This window comes from Protopterus annectens, chromosome 9.part0 (genome assembly GCF_019279795.1).
Source record: "Protopterus annectens isolate FY-2018-M chromosome 9.part0, PAN1.0, whole genome shotgun sequence".
Taxonomy (NCBI): Eukaryota; Metazoa; Chordata; order Ceratodontiformes; family Protopteridae; genus Protopterus; species Protopterus annectens.
The window spans coordinates 809,230,884-809,253,098 of record NC_056743.1 but is presented as its reverse complement, the minus strand read 5'-3'; the positions used below and the strand labels follow the sequence as shown (position 1 = coordinate 809,253,098).

General features: G+C 44.7%; 1 protein-coding gene across 2 annotated transcripts in view; it reads right to left on the bottom strand.

Annotated features, from left to right (window-relative positions):
• CTDSP2 (CTD small phosphatase 2) overlaps positions 1–22,215 on the bottom strand; it is a 267,042-nt gene that overhangs the window by 149,053 nt on the left and 95,774 nt on the right. For both annotated transcript variants that reach the window (XM_044083461.1, XR_006366269.1), the window contains exon 3: positions 14,946–14,984. In XM_044083461.1, the coding sequence (XP_043939396.1) occupies positions 14,946–14,984 (39 nt within the window). The remainder of the gene's footprint in view (positions 1–14,945; positions 14,985–22,215) is intronic.

Here is a 22,215-nt window from a genome sequence, read left to right as displayed (position 1 = left end):
TGGCCCTAGGTCTGAGTGCATGCATGTGTGCGCCTTCTGTGGAAGGTTAAGCGCCGGGCTGGAAACTCGATACTGTAAAACTCCACTGCCAATCATGAGCGGACAGCTGATCCACTGTGGCGACACCTAACCGGGAAAAGCCGAAAGAAGAAATGTTCTCTCTCACACCACAGATGAGCTGATATCCAGGTGGCAGGGCCTTTATTTTACCACTATAAAAAAGCCACAAAACGGGAGACAGAAAAGCTACAGTCCAGTAAGTTCAGTGAGGTGGCTATTCCTGCATACTTCCTTATAAAAAACTTCAAGTCAGCAGGAGCAAAGCACAACTGTGAGTATGCAACTGCACATCACTGCTGCAGTACTAATTCTTTAGCTGCAGGCAGATATGAACCTTCAGGCACAACTTCCACAGCTTTTGGATGTGAATAGCATGGAAATCCCAAGATATCAGCTGACGCAACTAAAATGTAAAGTGGACAGGTAACCTACAGCTTTTGGAACAGAAACAACTCAATGGTGTCTTTTGGCCAACGTTTGAAAAAAAAAAAAAACTGCATGGCAGAGCTCCATTCAATGACAAGAACGGCTTGTACTGCTGTGTCTAAGAAGGCTCACAGGAAAGTTGAAAGATTTAATCTGGTGAGGTTCAGGAAAAACCCAAGCTGAATAGATCATGGGCAATCTGCTTTCCCCACTGAGGCTGCACGAATGAACAGCCATCCAGTGAAGTGGACACACACTGGTGCTAAAGATCTGGTAAATTCTTTGGACCTTATGAACAGATCAAAGGGCAATGAAGCAAACTAGAAATGTTTGTATCCTGAACTTCAGTTTCAATAACTGGTTCTTCTGGAACATACAGATACACACATTTTTTAAAAAGTTCAGCATGCGACAACTTCTCTTGATCACCCCAGATTAAAGTCTGTTCACTTTACAAAGCTCTAGAACAGCTCTCCAATGGCCACATTTGAGACCAGTAGCAGCTTGGAATAAAATCCCTTTCCTTGTTCCTGCAGGAAGACTCTACAGCCCTGGATCACAGAAGCTGTGCTGTCTCTGGCTAGACAATTCCTCCTGCTTTAGAAGGATGCAAGACATTTCCAGGACAGCAAGAAAAGGGTTTATATTCATCCATACCGCACAACCTCTCAGAGCAAGAAATCTGGAAAAAGACAAAAATAATGGGGGGGTTGCAAAGGCCCAAAAACTGGAACATATTTTAAATATTGCTACTAGTTGCTAGAATAGGTTTTGCATTATTATGCATTTTCTTTTTCTGAAGATTATGAAGTCTGAAACTAAAATGTCTGACATTAATGACTTCAATCTTCAATAACTTGTCAAAAAAAAGTACAGTTGTGTACACCTACCATAAATGTAGATGTTAGAGTGTATTCACTGTTGCAGTCATTACATTTGGGTAATCTGCTGGCAGGTTGCCCTCAGTCGGCCTGATTAACAAAGTCTTGGGTCCCAAGGCCGTTGCTGTCCCTTCTTCCATGACGTCAGGTCGTCAGGGGTATAAAACATGCAGCCGACACCATTACATCAGTTTTTCTTGCCCCAGATGTCAGGTGCCCCCTAAATGGGGAGCAAAGTATATATAAATAATTTAAAACACAAAAATATACCTCCAAACAAAAGCAATACACCAAAAAGGCTTCTAAGTGTAGTAAAAGAAAGGAGAGGCATAGTAAGAGAAAAAAACAGGGGGCTGGAGGGAGAGTAACCAGGACTGCAAAAGTGAATACACTCTAACATCTACATTTATGGTAAGTGTACACAACTGTACTATGTTCTTTGTGTTTCACTGTTGCAGTCATTACATTTGGGTAGATTCCCAAAGCTATGGTTGGGAGGATGAATTTATACAGCATTAGGACCAGCTATAAGGCCCTGCAAAACAGCAGTGGCAAGGCCAGCTCTGGATTTAGAGAAAATTGGTAAATGATAGTGCTTGGTGAAAGTATGAACTGAACTCCAGGTAGCAGCTTCTAGAATATCCCTGGTAGGAACACCTCTGAGAAAGGCTGTAGAAGAAAATGCAGCCCTGGTGGAATGGGATCTGATCCCCTGGGGGATAGGTTTTGCATGAGGCTTACAGCAGTATGAATACAATGGCTTATCCATTTGGAAATGGCTTGCTTTGAAATAGCCTTTCCCTCTGCCCCTGCAGCAAATGCTACCAGCAGTTGTTCAGATTTTCTTCGAGATTTAGTCCTGTCCAAGTAAAATCTAGGTTGTCTGTGTGCATCCAATGAATGCAGAATCCGCTCCCCCTTGTTCTGTGGATTGGGAAAGAAAGTTGGCAAATGAATGGACTGATTAAGAGCCATACTGGATACCACCTTAGGCATGAAGGATGGGTTGGTCCTGAGTGACACCCTGTCCGCATGAAAGATGATGAAAGGCTCCACTGCCATAAGGGCCTGTAATTCAGAAATCCTTCTAGACAAAGTGATTGCTAAAAGGAATGCTGTTTTCCAGGAAAGAAATTTTAAGTCTGCAGTAGCATCTGGCAAGAAAGGAGGTAGAGTGAGTTTCTCCAATACAAAGTTAAGGTCCCAGGCATGGGTTGGAGCTCTCCTGGGTGGCCTTAGGTTTTTGGCCCCTCTGAGATATTGCTTTAGCAGAGGATGAGAGAATAGAGGGGGTTCTGTGTTGTAATGAGCTGAAAAGTACAGTTTTGTACCTACCATAAATGTAGATGTCCGAACTGGATAGCATCTGCAGTCATAACAACTGGGTTGTCCTGTCGTCAGGCAGCCCCTCGGTCGGCCGGATTCCAAAGTCCGGGTCCGGCTTCGGCTGATGTCGCACTTCACCCGACGTCATCTCTGTTGGTCTTCGGGTATAAAGGCATCAGCCGACGCCATTTTCCTCAGTGTTTCTTGCCCCAGATGCCAGTTGCCCTCTTGGAAGGCTAAATTTTGGGTAAATGCCAATGTTTCCAAAAAGATAGAAGGCAAACACAAAAAAGAAGCATGTATGTACATATATACAAACAAATACACCATAAGAGACTCCCCCCCGCCAGCTAGCTATTAGGAGGGTAAATACCCTAGGAGTACCACAGAGGGGAAGGAGGGAGGTAATCCTGACTGCAGATGCTATCCAGTTCGACATCTACATTTATGGTAGGTACAAAACTGTACTATGTCCTTCATGGATGCATCTGCAGTCATAACAACTGGGTAGAATACCATAGCCAACTAGGGAGGAGGAAGAATAGATTATGGTGTGGTTAGGATCCCTTGCAGTACAGCAGTGGCAAACCCTGCTCGGGATCTGGAATACAGAGGTAAATTATAATGCTTGGCAAATGTATGCACGGAGGTCCAAGTAGCCGCCTCAATAATGTCCTTGGTTGCCACTCCTCGTAAGAAGGCTGTGGTAGTGGCTGTTGCCCTTGTAGAATGAGGCCTTATGTTCTGTGGAATTGGTTTTCCATGAAAGGAGTAACAGAATCGTATGCAATTTCCTATCCATTTGGAGATTGTCTGTTTGGAAATCGCTTTTCCTTCCCTTCCTGTTGCATAGGCTACAAACAGCTGGTCAGTTTTTCTGTTACTTTTTGTTCTGTCCAGGTAGTAGCGTAGTTGTCTATGTACATCCAAGGTATGCAGCATTCTTTCCCCTCTGTTTTGTGGGTTTGGGAAGAAGGTAGGTAGGTGGATTGCCTGGTTTAAAGACACTCTGGATACCACCTTAGGCATAAATGTAGGATTAGTCCTCATGGACACTCTATCTTGGTGGAAGATTAGGAAGGGTTGTACTGCCATTAGGGCCTGAAGTTCAGAAACCCTCCTTGCTGAGGTTATTGCCAGTAGGAAAGCAGTTTTCCATGATAGATGCTGTAGGTCTGCTGTTGCTGCTGGTTCAAAAGGTGCGAGTGTCAACTTTTCCAGCACAAAGTTCAAATCCCAAGCTGGCAATGGTGGTTTCCTAGGAGGTTTTACATTCTTGATCCCTCTGAGGAACTGCCTGAGTAAAGGATGTGAAAAGACAGGTGGATCAAAGCTGTATTCTGCTGAAATAGCTGATGCATGTATCTTGATGGAGGAATAGGACAGGCCTGTATGTAGAAGCTCTGCCAAATACTCCAGAATGTTAGCAATGTCTATATTGGACACATCTTTTCCTCTTTCAGCACTCCAAATGACAAACCTTTTCCATTTTCCTGCATAGTTCTTTCTTTTTGAAGGTCTGCGGGCTTCAAGGATAATGTCTTTAACATTTTAAGGGAAAGCTCTGGATTAGTTGCTGCTATGTGATGTTCCATGCAGTCAGTTGCAAAGTTTTTAGGTTTGGATGCATGATGCTGTAGTTGTTCTGGGTTAACATCAAAGGCATCAGGGGTATTGGCCATATTTTGTCCCGAGACATGCTCCTCAGCAATGGGTACCAGTGTTGTCTTGGCCAGTTTGGAGCTATCAGGGTTATCCTTGGACGTTCCTCCTTGATTTTTAGTAATACCTTGTGTATCAAGGGAAGAGGTGGGAATGCATATGCTGTCAGACCCTTCCAGCTGAAGGAGAGCGAGTCCACTTTCCATGCAAGTGGGTGGAACGCCCTTGTGCAGAATTTTTTGAGCTGGTGATTGAGAGGGGAAGCGAATAGATCTATCTGTGGCATTCCCCATTTCTTTGAGATGGCCTTGAAGATGTCCGGGTGTAGCATCCATTCGTGAGCATCCGAGGTGGTTCTGCTTAACATGTCTGCTAGAGTATTCTCCTTTCCTGGTATGAACATTGCCTGTAACTGGATGTTGTAGCTGAGCGCCAGGTTCCAAAGGTCCAAAGTCATTCTGCATAGGGGGTATGAATGAGTGCCTCCCTGTTTGTTGATGTACCACATGACTGTGGTGTTGTCTGTCCTTATCATCAAATGTCCTGTTTTGAGGAATGGTCTGAATTTTTGGATTGCCAGCTTTACTGCCAGCATTTCTTTTAGGTTGATGTGCAAATGGAGCTGGTCCTGTGTCCACAATCCTTGTACGCATTTGTCCAGCATGTGAGCCCCCCATCCTAGGTCTGAGGAGTCTGTTGTGATGGTTTGGCTTGCTTGATAGTTGTGGAAAGGTAGGCCTGGATTTGACTGGCATGCTTGAGCCCACCATAGGAACTCCTGTTTTAGGCATGGGATTAGAGGAATTTCTGCTTCTAGGCTGTGCCTGTGTTGGGACCATAAATTCTTTAGGTACCACTGTAGTTTTCTCATATGTAGTCTGGCATGTGGAACCAAGATTATGCAGGATGCCATGAAGCCCAAGGCCTGTAGAACTTTTCTTGCTGTTAGCTTGTTCTGTTTTGTTAGTGCCAAGAAGTAAAGAGGGAGTTCTTTTTGTTTTTCTGCAGTTAGGAATGCCATTTGTTTTACTGTGTCCAATTCCGCACCCAAGAATGTCCTTGTTTGGGATGGTATCAGCCTTGACTTTTGTAAATTGACTGTGTATCCCAGTGCTTGTAGCAAGTAAATGACCCTTTGTAAATCTGTTGTCAGCTTGCTTTTGTTGTCCCCTGTAGCAGACAGTCGACCAGGTATGGATAAATTTGGATTCCCTGTAGTCTGCAGTGAGCGATTACTGATGCCAGGCATTTTGTGAATACTCTGGGCGCAGTAGATAAGCCAAAGGGCAATGCTGAGAATTGATAGTGCTCTGATCCTGCAAGAAGTCTGAGGTATCTTCTGCAAATTGGTCGTATGGGGACGTGCAGGTATGCCTCCTTGAGATCTAGAGTTACCAGCCAGCACTCCTTGCCCAGCATGGGAAGAAGTTGCTGGAGGGTCAGCATTTTGAATTTTGGAACAATGATGTATGTATTTAAGATGGACAGGTCGAGAATAGGTCTCCAGCTTTTTTCCTTTCTTGGAACTAGGAATAGTCTGGAGTAGAATCCTTTGCCTTGTTCTGTTATTGGCACTTTTCCACAGCTCGCATCTTTGTTAGTTGCATTATCTGCTGTAGAGCTTCTGTTTTTGATTTGGAGGCAGGTTTGGCATTCCTCTTTGACTGGTAAAGTGTGGAAGTGGAACCGTATCCTTGGTCTATGGTTTGCAGAATCCACTTGTCTTTTGTGATATAGTGCCAGTTTTTGAAAATAAGGTTAATTTTCCGCCTAATGGTGCTGCTATTTGTTCCCTGGTAGGCGGAGTTAGGATCAAGTCACTGTGCTGTTGTAGTGGCAGTGGCTGTGTCTGTGCCTCTGTTATTACCTTGCCACTGTCGCCCTCTGTAGGCACCACCTCTGGATTGATTTCTGCCTCTGGGACGGTATTCCTGCCCCTTTGGGATCTTGTGGAGTCAGGAAAGGACCAATTTTGGCAGGCCAGTTCCTGCTAAACCTTGGGGTTGAACCTGCAAGAAATCTTTAACTGTTTGTACAGATTTTGCCTTTTCTTCCATTTTCTTCATTACCTGCTGGGCAGGTGTACCAAACAAACTGGCCTTATCCATAGGTGCATCTAATAACTTAGCTTTAACATGATCCAGTAAGACCTGTTCCTTCAGCCATGCATGTCTTCTTATCACTGTGCCAGTCATGGCTGATCTAAATGAAGCCTCCAGTGCATCATAGCCACATTTTAAGGAATGGTTACTAACCTGTTGTATGTTATTTACCATTTCTAATATATATTTCTTATCTATAGAGTCATCAGAGGATAGCTTTTAGTTAACTGATCAAGCATAAACTCTTGGTATTGTATCATGTGAAACTGACAATTTAAAGCTCTAGCTGAGAGAGTAGCAGAGGTGTAAACCTTTTGCCCCATCTGTCTAAAGACCTGGCTTCCCTTTGAGAAGGAATAGGGTTTTTGCTGTGGTCGAGGCTGCTGCCTTAGGCCCCTGGGATATGGTTTCGGGTCTGCAAGTGGGGCCTTGTATAAGTGGTGATGAGTGTCTGAACCCTGTAAAATCTGTCTGGTTTGACAGGGGCTGGAGGTAAGGAATCTGGTGCAGTGCAGACATCATTAAATGCATCGTCCACAACAGAGAGGACAGGAGGTATAGCTAAAGGCCTGTGTTGTGGTAGGTGCAGAAAAGTCCTAAGTCTTTTCTGGAATCTGAGAAATCCTGTTCCTGCCATTGGAATTGTTCTCGCATGGCATGTAAGGTTTCCCCAAAGGAGAATTCTTCTGGTGGAGAAGCAGCTGGAATGGATTCTTCAGCATCGGAGTCTTCATAATTGGAGAAATGAGCCTCTGGCTGGTCTGTAATATCAGAGTCCTCCGCGGAATCATCAGAGGACACAGGCTCGGGGGGCTCTGCTCTAGGTCTCTTTTCTGGGGGCTGTGAGGCCCTGTCTGGGTGAGATTGAGATCCCCTAATTAAGGATATTAAATCCTCTGCCAGAGTAAGCATTTGTGAACTAGAAGTGGGCCTAGTAGAGGGGGGCTTAACAGGTACTGATTTAGTAGATTTGGCTGCTTTAGCCCTGGCAAAGGCCTTAATAGACATGGCTGCAGGAGGCCTAGCAGCACCACCACGTGCTGGGGTAGAGACATCCAAAGGGATGGTGTCTGATAAGTCACTAGTAACCACTGTAGGTAAGATTTCTGAGGCCGTTTCAAGTAAGGTAGCAGGAGCCTCAGTAGTAGTCATTGATTCAGCTGTGCTTTGATCAGTTTTCTCGGTTTCGGCCGAAACCGAGACACTCGCGGTTTGCTTAACCATGGTTTCGCCGAAACCGTGGACCGCGAGTGTCGGTCTTTTCTTTGCTTTTTAACAATCTGGGTAGTCGGAGGATCCGACGGCATAATGTACGCAAAATCTGAGCCAAAACTGTTCAGCAAACTCCGACCGACGCCTAAGCCGCTCGTCGGTTGAATGAGGCACAGGCTGAACAGGCTGCTACGTCGTGGTCTGGGCCTAAACAAGGCAAACAGTAAGAGTGGAAATCTTTATGAGGTATTTGTTTCCCACAAGTTAAGCAGTTATTGACTTTTTCTGACATCGGCTGAGGCAAGAAAGAGTCCCTAACGTAGTACATAGCTTTTAGAAGTCTTCGAAGTAGTATTCGGAAGTAGTAATCTCTGGATCTGACCGACCGGCACTTGTGAACAGCTTCTGCTTCGGGCGCCACGCGGCAAGAAAGACTGAGGAAAATGGCGTCGGCTGATGCCTTTATACCCGAAGACCAACAGAGATGACGTCGGGTGAAGTGCGACAACAGCCGAAGCCGGACCCGGACTTTGGAATCCGGCCGACTGAGGGGCTGCCTGACGACAGGACAACCCAGTTGTTATGACTGCAGATGCATCCATGAAGGACATTGGCTGAGGCATGGATTTCAGGCCCTTGTGAAACATCTAGGTTAAGTATTGCAAAATCTGAGGTAAATTGGACAGTGCTGTGCTCATCCCTTGAGACTGACTCCAGGCACAGAATCTTTTCCATTTGTCAGCATACGATTTTCTAGTACTAGGTCTTCTCCCCTCCAAAATGACATCCATTACAGGTTTGCTGAGGGATGCTACGGGGGAATTTTAAGTGATTAGCCAAGCTGCAAGATTCAATGTTTGCAGCTGAGGGCGCATCTGCTGAGACAGTAAGGAAGGTGTCTGAGGCAGGTGCCATGGAGAAATTTGTGGCAGACTGCGTAGGAGTGGGTACCAGTGTTGGCGAGGCCAGTCTGGAGCAAGCAAAATCATTTTTGGTTTGTCCCGTTTGACTTTTAGTAGAACTTTGGGGAGCAGAGGCAGAGGGGAAAAGGCATAGACTGATAGGTTTTCCCAGCTGAAGGACAGAGCATCCACTTTCCAGCTGAAGGACAGAGCATCCACTTTCCAGCTGTGAGGAGTCCTTGTGCAAAATTTGTCCAACTGGTCGTTCATGGGCAAGGCAAAAATATCTATGTCTGGGCTCCCCCATTTGCATGTCAACATGTTGAAAATCTGTGGTTCCAGTTTCCATTCGTGTGGGTCCATGAGATTTCTGCTTAGTTCGTCTGCTAAAATATTCAGCTTTCCTGGTAGGAATTGAGCTTGTAGTTGTGACAGCTCAAGGCCGTGTTCCACAATGCCATGGCTAGTCTGCAGAGGGGGTAGGAATGTGTACCTCCCTGCTTGTTTAAGTACCACATAACTATGGTGTTGTCCGTCTTTACCATTAGTTGTCCTGGATGAAGGTAGTCCTTGAAGGCTGTCAGTGCATTTTGTACAGCTAGCATTTCTTTTTGATTGATATGAAGGTGCATTTGATTTGGGCTCCATTTCCCCTATAGCACTTCCCTGCCAGATGAGCCCCATGCATAATCTGATGCATCTGTAGTTAGGGTTTGGGCGGCAGGAGGTGGTGTGAATGGCAGTCCTTTGTTTTGGTGGCAGGCCTCTGCCCACCATAGGAACTCTAGTTGCAGGCAAGGTATGATAGGAATCCTTGTTTCCAGGCAGTGACAATGCTGACTCCATAAACTTTTTAAGTACCACTGAAGTTTCCTCATATGCAGTCTTGCATATGGAATTAGAAGAATGCAGGAGGCCATGAACTCCAAGACTTGTAGTATTTGTCTTGCAGATAGCAGGGTTTTTGTGGCCACCTGTTTGAAGTAAGTCACCAAATGAATTTGCTTTTCTGGCGTAAGGAAAGCCATCTGGGCAGTTGTATTCAAGCTTGCACCCAGGAGTGTAATTTTTGAGAGGGTACCAGTTGTGATTTATTTTCGTTTAGTGTACCCTAGACAAGTTAGAACCCTTTTTACAAACGCCATAGGTTTTAGAAGAATGGTCTTGTTTTCTGCCCGAATTAGACAATCGTCCAGGTATGGATATATTTGAATACTGCTTTGCCTGCAAAATTCAATTACTGGAGCCAGGCACTTTGTAAATACCCTGGGCGCAGTAGATAAGCCAAAGGGCAGTGCAGAGAACTGATAATGCAAGTAGCCTGCTTTGAAGCGGAGGTATCTTCTGCAAGATTCCCTGATTGGGATATGCAGGTAAGCCTCTTAAATCTAGAGTTGCCAACCAGGCATCTTTGCCTAGCATAGGAGAACCAGCAACTTGAATTTTGGAATGTCCAGAAAGGAGACAGGTCCAGAACTGGACGCCATGATTTGTCTTTTTTGGGTACCAGGAAAAGTCTGGAGTAGAAATCTTGTCCCTTTTCCTCTTCTGGTACTAGTTGAATAGCCCCCATGTTTAAGAGGGAAAGTACTTGTTTTTGAGCCTCTGCCCACTGATTTGGGGGCAGGTCTGGCCATCCGTTTGGAGTTGGCAACGTATGGAAATGAAATCTGTATCCCTGGGACACAATATTTAAAACCCATTTGTCCTGGGTTATAAGTTGCCAGTTTTTTGTATGAAGAGCCAGTCTTCCCCCCAAAGGGCCAGCTTAGAGGCAAGTGCTTGGTAATTTTAAAGGAAAGTCATTGAGACTGTTTACCATTGGGAGTTGTCTTGCTGTTTCCAGATTAGGAAGCGGAGGCACCCCATCTGAAAGTCCCCTGGGACTGAAACGTGGTGCTTTTGGAATGTCTGGGTTTGGCTTGAGTGGCTCTGGAAGGAACTGGAAAGGACCAGTTCTCAGTAGGCCAGTGCCTACTAAATCTTGGAGGTTGTACTTGTAAGAAATCTTTTCACAGTTTGCATAGATTTAGCTTCATCTTCCATCTTTTTTAGAACTTCTTTAGCCTTACTGCCAAACAGACGGTCCTGCTGCAAAGGAGCATCCAACAATTTTGCTTTAACATAATCAGGAAGAGATTGCTCCTTAAGCCAAGCATGCCTTCTAAAGCACAGACCCAGTAACAGCAGCCCTGCAAGAGGCCTCCAAAGAATCAAATCAGGTTTCAGGGTCTGCAACAGGATTTTTGAAAAGGAATTTGTGTGAGTCAGGAACCCTGTAGCATCTATCTGGCTTACAAGGGGCCGGAGGCAGGGAATCAGGGGCCATACTGGATTAATCAACAATGTCTAGTACTGGAGGTATAGCCAAAGGCCTATGCTGAGGAAGAAGAAGGAAATCCCTAATCCTCTTTTTGGATTCAGAAAAATCCTGACTCCCAGTGGAAATGCTCCCTCAAGGTATATAAAGTTTCCCCAACAGAAAAATCCTCAGGGGGAGAAGCAGAAGGAATGGAATCCTCTGCATCAAGAGTCCTTATAAGTAGGTATGGATAAATCCTGTTCATTAGAAGAGTCAGAAGAAACAGAGTCCTGTTCAGAAGATTCATAGTCAAGTTCAGCCCTAGGCCTCTTAGAAGGAGGGGGGGGGGTTGACTACCCCTGATAAGAGTAATTAAATCTTCAGCCATTTTGATAATTTGTTTTTTAGGCATAGGGGCCTGAACATGCTGCCGGGGCATCAGTTTTTTAGACGTAGATCGAGATTTTGGCCTTAATATTGAAGGTGGTGTCAGTTTAATATACAAATCTGTAGGCCTGAACACATCCTCAGAAGCCGGTGCCTGCACAGCGGCTCTGGACCATCCAAGGGAAAGACATCCGCGGGTTTCATAGGTGAAGCATCTCGCGGCATACCGGACTCCGAATGGGTCTCAGTAGAGGCCCGAGAATCAGAAGTAGTGGGTATCAGGGGCTGCAAAAGCGCCTCACTGAGTACCAGTGAACCGGGGACTGGCTTAGGAGAAGCGTCAACGGCAGGTTTGGACTTCAACGGCCTCTGTCTTTTTCCTTGCATTTTTTCGGTATTCCGGTAGTCTGATGGCTATCAGACGACATTTCTGGATAATTAAACAGAGAACCAAAATATTTAGAAGCAAAAATGTACCAATGTCGGACAGTGCACTGATTAAATAAAGCACAAAACCGACAGCAAGGTACGTCGTGGTCAGGGCCTAAGCAAGGAATATAGTCCAACTGGAAATCCCTATGAAGCATTTGCTTCCCCACAAGTAATACAATTATTAACTTTTACTGATATTGGCAAGGAGCAAGAAAAAGTTTCCCCAACGGGGTACTTAGCTTTTAGTTGAAGACTTCGGTTCTGAAACTCGAAAAAGAAAATTTCAGGAGTCAGCCGACTGGCACTTGCAAACTGCTTCTGGCACTGTGCGGCAAGAAAGACTGATACAATGGCATCTGCTGTAAGTTTTATACCCCTGACGACCTGACGTCATGGAAGAAGGGACAGCAACTGATGCAGGACCCAAGACTTTGTTAATCAGGCCGACTGAGGGCAACCTGCCAGCAGATTACCCAAACATAATGACTGCAACAGTGAAACACGAAGAACATCACAAACTTTATGAGGAACAGACCAAAAATATGAACATTCGGTGAAAATCTGGACAGTTGAGAGGTACATCTCCATCTTATAAGCCTACGGATACGCACACCCTTACTCAAGTCTACTGTTAGTGAAAATCAGCTGGTTTTACCACAGGAAATACTCCCACCCAAGATGTGGGAACGGAGGGAGGTGGGTTAGAGAAGGCAACTGGATTGGGGGGGGGGGGGATAGTCAGAACTGCCTGCGGAGTCCTGGGAGGAGGAAGACTTTCCTCCCCTCAACCTATCCTGCTGCCTTTAACTCTAGCTCTGTCATCTCCCCAGCCCTGACCCCTTTGAAGACCTTCTTCTGTTTGCACTAATCTCCCTTAGATGGTTTCCTATAGAAAGGCCACTGCTTAGTTTTCACTGCCCCCCCCCCCCCCCCCCAGTTTCTTCAATATCTTTTGTTGACAGGGGGCACTCAACAATAAATTCTTATTCAGGTAAGGCGTATGTTCTTAGCCAATCACAGCTTCTTATTACTGTGCCTTTTGTGGTACTCAACTGTAGGTATCAATACCATAACAGCCTACATTTTTATGGCGGTGTCCCACACCATTTGAAAAAAGTGTAGCAGTCTTAACGTTCATTGCTTTATCCAGAATTTCTGATACCATATCTTCTCAAGTATCAATAACATATCCATGATGTGCATCTAACAACTTACAGCACTAACAATCTCCCCTTGATATTTAATAAAGTGGGCCTCACAATTTATAACTAACTCTAAAGGCCACGGCTGCAGATGTATGCATGCTTTTTTGCAAAATCTGTCTCTGACCTGCTCTCCCAAGAATCCACAAAAGGCAGCTGACATACATAGCACACCATTCATATTAAACACCAAAGCCAAGCAGCAAAACACTATTTGCTATTAGGCACTTTAAACCCAAAACATTAAGCAGTTTTGACATAAGGTAGAATAGACTCCAGGGTTCTGATCAAGTCTATTCTACCCAATGACAAGAGCACTTGACATTTTAGGCATTAAAAGTGCCTTGTGCTGTTAGCACTGTTCTTGCTTTTTGGTATTCTCTCATTATAGTTAGGGAGTACAGACTGGATCTTGGAGGTAATCTGGAACCCCTGATGGAAACTGCACAGACTACTGCAGGATCCAATGCAGGATGATTGTAAAACTATTGACAGGTTTCTTCACACCTGTATAGTCTGCCTAGCTTCTAAGCAGCTGAAACTGAAAAGAAGGCTCTACACAAAGCAAGTGAAATAGGCATTCAGATACATGAAAAGATGAAAGGCCCTGATGAAGTCTTTCGTTTCTTAACCCTAAAGAAGGCCAAACATATTTTAGGAGATCCAGATAAATCTTTGGAGCACTGCTTAAGAAGCCTCCACATCAATCTGAAAGTCTTTCCCAAAGAGAGGTTTCTTGAGGACAGCCAACCAAGCCTCCCTCCTCATCACAGAACAGCCAAGGGGACAGGAGACCTGTGTAGAGCAAGTTAGAGCTCCCTTGTCCCACTCAGGAGTCTGAAGGTTAAAATTCTCATGTTTATCTGAAGCAGCTGTCTCCAGTATGGAAGACTTGAGACGTTTATCAAACCAAGTCCGTACTTAGTGGCTATATATTTTTTAGCAACAGTGATGATGACCAACGGTGGCAGAGGCTGGAGGCTGGGACTGAAGGCCGGTACAGAGGACAAATGGCCTTTAGGCATCAGTCTTTGCACAAAGCCATCAGACAAAGCGCATCATGCCTGTGAGGATGTAGGCCTGAAACACTAATACTGGTGGGACCTGCAGGGTCTCTGACACAATTATGGGAGGGATGCACTCTTATCCCTATCAAATTCCACTACAAGATATCAATCATAAGCACCTGAAAAAATTCATCTGGCCTTCAAGTTTCATTAGCTTGAGGCTTGGTCAGTTATAAAAGCCATGCTCCCTATGTTCATATCCAAAGGGGTCAGGACATGCAGGGATGCAGCAGACGCAGGCTGTGAGACCAAAGGTTCCAAGAAAATGTCCTATCCAGATCAGACACTTTCAATTTTCTAATCCTCTTCTCTTTTTTAGGGGAGGCTTTTTTTTTTTTTTAAACAATTGCACAGGCCCCCCCCCCCCTAAGTTGCAGGCACCTCATTGAGCTAACAAAAATGACCTTGTGCTTGTATTTAAGGCTCTCTGATGCAACATCTTTTTTACTGAAAGCAGTACAATACTCACAGGAGCAGACTTCAAGCCTTCCCCTCAAATGATAGCCTTTTGGTGGAATTTGTCCTCCACAAGCACATACTATTTGCTCCAAAAGCATTACAGACCTTAAAAAATATCAATCTGCACAAACCAAACTTAAAACCTCACAAATATGGAAAAAAAAAGGTCCAATATTAAATACCAAACAGAATAAGATTCCCAGTTGGCTACATTTCACAAGTGTCCTGGAAGGGACCAAACAGATAAAGACAGTTTCTTGCAGCAAAAGAACTGAAAAAGGTGTGGGCTTTTCTCCCTTTTAGCGGAGAAGTCTAGCCTCACAATAAGGGTGTCTGAAAGCTCTGGAAGGTGGATGCCTGCCCAAGGCCAACTCCCATGACCCCTAAAATTAACCTCTACAGTTACCATTACACAATTTGCAGTCTTAACTAATCTTTACACCACAACTCATATCACAGAGAGTTTGTGAATTTACATATTACTGATCAAAATAAAAGAATTTGGCATGCTCTCGCTATACGTACCTGATAAAACTGGTACTGAAGGCACTGTAGCAGATCAGACTAAATGAGACAGACAAAAAGGAAGTCAGAATAAGACCAATGCGATTTTTACAAATGGTGTTACTGTTACAAGCAAGTTACAAAAGGCAGACCATAGTGGTGCCTCTGAGTTAATCACTTATGTGACTTCCTCAAATCAGAACAAAGACCCCCAGAATAACCCTCTTAGCATAATACACTGACCTCTACAGCAGAGCTGGTGAAAGCAGAGTACCCCAGGAAAGTTACAGAAATAATTTAAAAAATACTTCTCCAGTTAATCTGTGCAACTTACATTATAGGGGATAAACACCACCAGCAACAAAAACAATGTAAATAAGGCCCATACTTTAATGCGAGTCCGCTTCCTCTTCAGCTTAAATTTTCTAGTATGTCAAAAAATGCAGGCTACAGACAGTAATCTGACTGATCAGCCATCACAAATCATGTTATCACTCCAACTACTGTGGGAGCTGGAGTGTGATGTCCATAACCTTGGACAAAAAAAAACATTAAGAACAATCAAGTTCTGGATTGTGCTAGGCTGTTCAGAACCATCAGTTACATTCATTTAAATTTTACATAAAATAACATCTAATTAACTTAGTGCAACTTTCAAAGGTGGTAAAACTGATGCAAAAATAGCCTGCCCACACCCTAATGCTATGAATACTTTAGCAGCTGTCCCCAACTTTGTCCACTACAAGTGGTTACATTTATATACATTATACACCATACGTGTACATTAGAAATGGCAGTGGGACAAACATAACATTTCATGAGAAGTTTATTTTATCAGTAAATAAAAGCTTCCATATAGTGAATAAAATAATTACAGAAATGCCACACACGTACAGGTCTTGCAGATACCATCCAACTTAACACGCATTGTATGGCTCATCTTATGGGCACTTCATAATCTGCAGTTCTAAAGTCTGTTATCACTGAATACAACTTTTTAAGATATTTAAATGAGAAATTATGTCCAACAGCCTTCCAAAAATTTAACAGCAAAGTGACCTCCAGTTCTACTGATCACTTACACTAAATTCCTAACTCCCTTCTGCTGCCCTAGCCCATCCCCTGCTAACCCTTCGGTCTGGAAACTTTACTACACCCACACTCCAGGCAGACCCAGGGCATGCCTTGGGGGGGGGGGGGGGATAAGTAACAGAGACCGGCAAATGACAGGTCTTCATATGGTGGAATGGAGCTACTGCCTCCCCAAGACATGGAAGGTAACTGGGACCCCACAACATGAAATCCCCACATGCACACCAGTCTTCCACAAACAGTACCTAGATAACCATGTCCCTTTTACACCTGCAACCCCAAATGTTCGCAAGTCATGTGCTGGGCAGACTCATACCTGCAAAAGTTATCTAAAAGGTCATCAGTTTTCAATACCCCAGAATGGCTCAACCAACAGTAGGACTTGTCTACAGCCCAGGCAGCCTGTGGTGCAAATGGACATTTTGCTTTTTTGTTAGCGGTGCGACTCCAGGCCCTACAACTTTATAAAACTTGGCAGAATAAGAAGCCCTATGCAGCAGTACACAACTGCTCATTCACTTAGGTAAATGTGTTTATGCAGCTTAACATGCAGTTGTTAACGCCTTAAGTGCCATCATGTCGGATTTCAAAGCCTGCCCAGGTCAGCCTGCAAGCAACTGTTAACTACTTCACATCATGCCGATATGCTCTGAAAGGCCAAAACACTAAGCAACTTGCTTATGGCCACACCAGCAGCCACATTTCAGAGATCAACAGTACTGGCAGAGGGTCAGACAACAAAAAAACTGTACTCCTGACTTGGGAAGCTTTCTGCTTTATTTCATGGGCACCCAAATATGGCCCAATAGCAGCAATGCCCTAAGACACCATAATACAGGCACAGGGAGCTGCAATTCTGCAGTATGCATACCTTTATGCACATGGTCATACTTACTAGTCTACTGCAAGGGGCTCCATATGCACATGGTCATACTTACTAGTCTACTGCAAGGGGCTCCATATGCACATGGTCATACTTACTAGTCTACTGCAAGGGGCTCTGTATGCAGCTGAAAGTACAGTTGTGTACCTACCATAAATGTAGATGTTAAAGTGTATTCACTGTTGCAGTCATTACTCTAGGGTTATCCTGCTGGCAGGCTACCCTCAGTCGGCCAGAATTCCAAAGTCTAGGTCCGGCGTCAGTTGCCATCACCTCTTCCCTGACATCAGTGCGCCAGGAGTTTAAAAGATGGAGCAGACGCCATTTTCTTCAGTTTTTCTTGCCCCAGATGTCAGGTGCCCCCAAAATGGTAGGCTGAAAAAATATGACAATAAAAATGAATGCATAGAAAAAACATTTCCTTCATCTACAAGCAAATACACCACATAGGTTGTATAGGATAGAGAAGTACAGATAAGTCCCAGCAAAGAAAAGGGGGGTGGTGGGTGGGTAACCTGGACTGCAACAGTGAATACACTCTAACACCTACATTTGTGGTAGGTACACAACTGTACTATGTTCATAGTGTTTCACTGTTGCAGTCATTACTCTTGGGTTGAATCCCAAAGCAGAGGATGGGTGGCTGGGCTTAATAGGATTAGGAGAGGCTATGAGGCCCTACAGAACTGCAGTGGCAAAGCCTGCTCTGGATTTAGAGTAAAAAGGTAAGTGATAGTGCTTTGTGAAAGTGTGCACCAACTCCAAGTTGCAGCCTCTAAGATATCTTTGGTTGGAAATCCTCTGAGGAAGGCTGCTGAAGTGGCTGCTGCTCTGGTAGAATGAGGCCTAATGCCCTTAAGCACTGATTTGCCATGCTGAGAATAGCAGAAATGGATGCAATGGCCTATCACTTTAGAAATAGTCTGTTTTGAGATGGCCTTTCCTTGTGATCCTGCAGCACATGACACTAAAAGTTGCTCAGTCTTTCTGAAAGCTTTAGTTCTGTCCAAGTAGAAGTGTAACTGTGTATGATCAAAGAATGCAGAATTTTTTCACCCTTGTTCTGTGGGTTTGGATAAAAGGTACGCAAGTGAATGGTTTGGTTGAGGGCCACACTGGACACCACCTTAGGCATAAATGTTGGGTTTGTCCTCAGAGAAACCCTGTCCAGGTGAAAAATGATAAAAGGTTCCACAGCCATGAGTGCTTACAACTCCGAGACTCGTCTTGCAGAGGTTATTGGTAGGAGCAGAGCTGTTTTCCAGGATAAGAATTTTATATCCGCTGTTGAGGCTGGCTTGAAAGGAGGCAGTGTGAGCTTTTCCAAAACATAACCGAGTACCCAGGCCAGAATTGGTGCTCTCCTTGGAGGCCTAATGTTTTTGGCCCCTCTGAGGTACTGCCTTATTAAAGGATAAGAAAAAATAGGTGGTGCCATATTGTAATGGACTGAAATGGCAGAGGCATGAATCTTAATTGAGGAGAAAGAAAGAAAGGCCTTTGTTCAGCATCGCAGTTAGGTACTGTAAAATCTGAGGGATATTTGGTACACACGTGTCAATGTCTTGTTCCTGGTTCCAAGTACAGAATCTCTTCCATTTTTCTGCATAAGATTTTCTGGTACAGGGCCTCCTGGCCTCCAAGATAACATCCATAACAGCTTTTGAAAGAGGAGTGTTCTGAACGGCTACATTATCAGCCATGCTACCAGATTTAAGGTCCTGAGTTGGCTGTGTAGAATCCAACTGTTTTGTTGGGTCAGCAAGTGAGAGGCTTGAGGCAATATTCATGCTGGACCTTGAGACTAGCTCTTTAGGATTGGGTACCAGTGCTGGCGTGGCCAGTCTGGTGCAATCAGCATCTTTTTTGGCTTCTCTTGTCTGACCTTTAGGAGTAACCTGGGAAGGAGAGGCAGTGGGGGAAAAGCATATACTGTTAGATTTTTCCAGCTGAAGGATAGGGTGTCCACTTTCCATGCTTGCTTGTGATAAATCCTTGTGCAAAATCTCTGCAATTGGCAGTTGTGAGGGGAAGCAAATAGATCTATGTCTGGGCATCCCCATTTCCTTGTTATCATGCTGAAGACTTGTGGATCCAGTTTCCATTCGTGGGGATCCACGAGGTTTCTGCTTAGATAATCTGCCAGAGTACTTGTTTTTCCTGGCAGGAATTGTGCTTGCAGGTGAACTTGATAAGTCAATACTGTGCCCCATAAGGTCATTGCTTGTCTGCACAGGGGGTAGGAATGTGTACCTCCCTGCTTGTTTATGTACCACATGACCGTAGCATTGTCTGTCTTTATCAGTAGCTGTCCTGGATGAAGCAGATCCTTGAAAGCTGTCATGGCATTTTGAACAGCTAGCATCTCTTTTTGATTGATGTGAAGATGCATCCGGTTTGCAGGCCATGTGCCCTGAATACATTTTTCTGCCATATGGGCCCCCCAGACATAATCTGATGCATCCGTTGTCAGTGTCTGTCTGGCTGTGGGTAAACTGAATGGCAGACCCTTGTTGAGGTGACAGCCCTCTGCCCACCATCGAAACTCCTGTTGCAGGCAGGGAATGAGTGCAATTACTGTCTCCAGGCTGTGGTAATGCTGAGTCCAAACACTTTTTAGATACCACTGTAGTTTCCTCATATGCAGTCTGGCATATGGAATTAGTAGAATGCAGGATGCCATGAAACCCAAGGCCTGCAGGATTTTCCTTGCAGATAAGTGGGTTTTTGTTGCCAATTTCTTGAAGTAAGAAGTCAGTTGCTTTTGTTGGCCTGGCATGAGATAAGCCATCTGGGCAGTTGTATTTAAGCTTGCACCCAGGGATACTATCTCTTGAGAGGGCACTAGTTTTGATTTCTTTTTGTGTACTGTGTACCCTAGGCCAATTAGTAATCTTTTTACAAAGGCCAGATGCTTCAGAAGAATGTCTTTGTTCTCTGCTTGAATTACGCAGTCGTCCAAGTAGGGATATATTTGAATTCCTCTTTGTCTGCAAAACACAATTACTGGTGCCAGGCATTTTGTGAATACCATGGCCGCAGTAGATAAGCCAAAGGGCAGTGCAGAGGATTGGTAGTGCATTGAGCCAGCTATGAATCGGAGGTATCTTCTGCAAGACTGTCTGATTGGGACATGCAGGTATGCCTCTTTTAGGTCCAAAGTTACGAGCCAAGTCTTCTTGCCCAGCATGGGCAGTAGCTGCTGTAGAGTCAACATCTTGAATTTTGGAACTTCCAGAAACTTAGACAGGTCCAGTATTGGTCTCCAGGTTTTGTCCTTTCTGGGCACTAGGAAAAGTCTGGAGTAAAGTCCTTGCCCCTGCTCTTGTTGTGGCACTTGTTGAATGGCCCTCATGTCCACGAGGGCTGTAATTTGTTTTTGTGCCTCTGCCCATTGATTGTGTGGCAGGTCTGGCATACCTTTTGACCTTGGTAGGGTGTGAAAATGGAACCTGTAGCCTTGAGACACTATGTTCAGGACCCATTTGTCTTGGGTAACCATTTGCCAGTTTGATGAAAAAGTGCTAGTCCCCCCCCCCCCCCCAAGGGGGCTGTCAAATGAAAAGTTCTTGGATCTGGCAGAGGAAAGTCATTGGGACTGTTTCCTGTAAGGTTGTGCTTTGGCTTCTCCGCTTTTGGTGGTAGGAGCACCCCATTGTTTAGAACTGTATGAGCCTTGGGGCTGAGATCTGTCTCTGGGATGCCTGTATCTGCCTCTTTGTGGTCTGTCTGACAAGGGAAAGGACCAATTTTTAGAAGGCCAGTTCCTGCTAAATCTGGGTGGCTGTACCTGTAAGAAATCCTTCACTGTCTGCATGGATTTTGCTTTATCCTCCAATTTTTTCAACACCTCTTCTGCTTTAGTACCAAACAAAGTATCATGCTGTAATGGAGCATCTAATAATTTTGCTTTAACATGATCAGGCAGATTCTGTTCCTTTAACCAAGCATGCCTTCTAATAACAGAACCTGTAACAGCGGCCCTGCAAGAGGCCTTCAGTGAATCATAACCACATTGCTAAGTATGCTTTCCCACTTGTTCAGCTGCATGCAATAAATCCTGCATGTCCTTGTTCTCTGAACATTCTGTATTTGTTAACAATTTTTGTTTAAGCAGTGACATTAATATTGCTGATATTTAAGCATATAAAACTGACAATTTAAAGCCCTTACAGCCAAGGTAGCAGAAGTTTAACCCCCCCCCCCATCTGTCTAGAGCCCTAGAATCCCTATCAGAGGGGACAGGGTTTTTTGCAGTGGAAGCTTTAACCCCTTTGGGACCCTGAGAAATAGTTTCTGGGTCAGCAGCGGAGTTTTTATATAGGAATTTATGAGAATCCGGGACCCTGTAGTGTCTGTCTGACTTAGCAAGTGCAGGGGGTAAAGAGTCAGGGGACAGGCTGGCCTCTGAAAATACATCATCTACAATGTCTAGGGTGGAATAGCAAGGGGTCTGTGCTGAGGAAGTAGCAGAAACTCTGAGCCTTCTCTTAGATTCAGAATAATCTTGGCTCTCCCAGTGGAAATGCTCCCTCATGGTATGCAGGGTTTCCCCAAAAGAATAATCCTCAGGAGGAGAGGCTGAAGGAATGGATTCTTCAGCATCAGAATCCTCATAGGGAAGCATGCAATAATCCTGTTCAGAAGAGGAATCAGCGGAAATAGAAACCTGATCAGAAGAATCATACTCTGTCTCTTGCCTAGGCCTCTTATCAGGAGGGGGATGGGAACCCCTCTTATCAGGAGGGGGATGGGAACCCCTGATCAAAGTAATTAGGTCTTTGGCCATTCTGAGCATCTGTTTTTTAGGCATGGAAGTCTGAGTAGGAGAATGCTGTACTTGTTTCTTTGTCTTTAGAGCTGCTTTAGTCTTTGAAGCTGAAGATGGCTTAACATATAGTTGTGTAGGTCTGAAGACACCCTCAGAAGCAGATGCCTGCTCAGCGGCTCCGGACCCATCTGAGGGAATGATTTCAGAGTGTCCAATACCTTGAGTATCCAGAGGCCCAGTCAGCTCCACGTGGGAGTCGGAAGCAGCCTGTGGCTCTGAGGTAGCGGGCGCAGGGGCTGCAAAAGCACCTTACTGAGAACCGGCGAACCGGCAACTGGCCTAGCAGAGGCCTCGTCATCGGTTTTGGACCTCGGATGCCTATCCTTTTCCTTGTCCTTGCGTTTTTTGTAAACTCCGGTTGTCGGCTGTTCCGACGGCATTATATAATTAAATCTTCGGCCAAAGTAATGAAATGCAAAATTCGAACAGATGCTTAATTGTGCGTTGGTTAACTCTAGCACAAAACCGACAGCTAGCAATGTTAT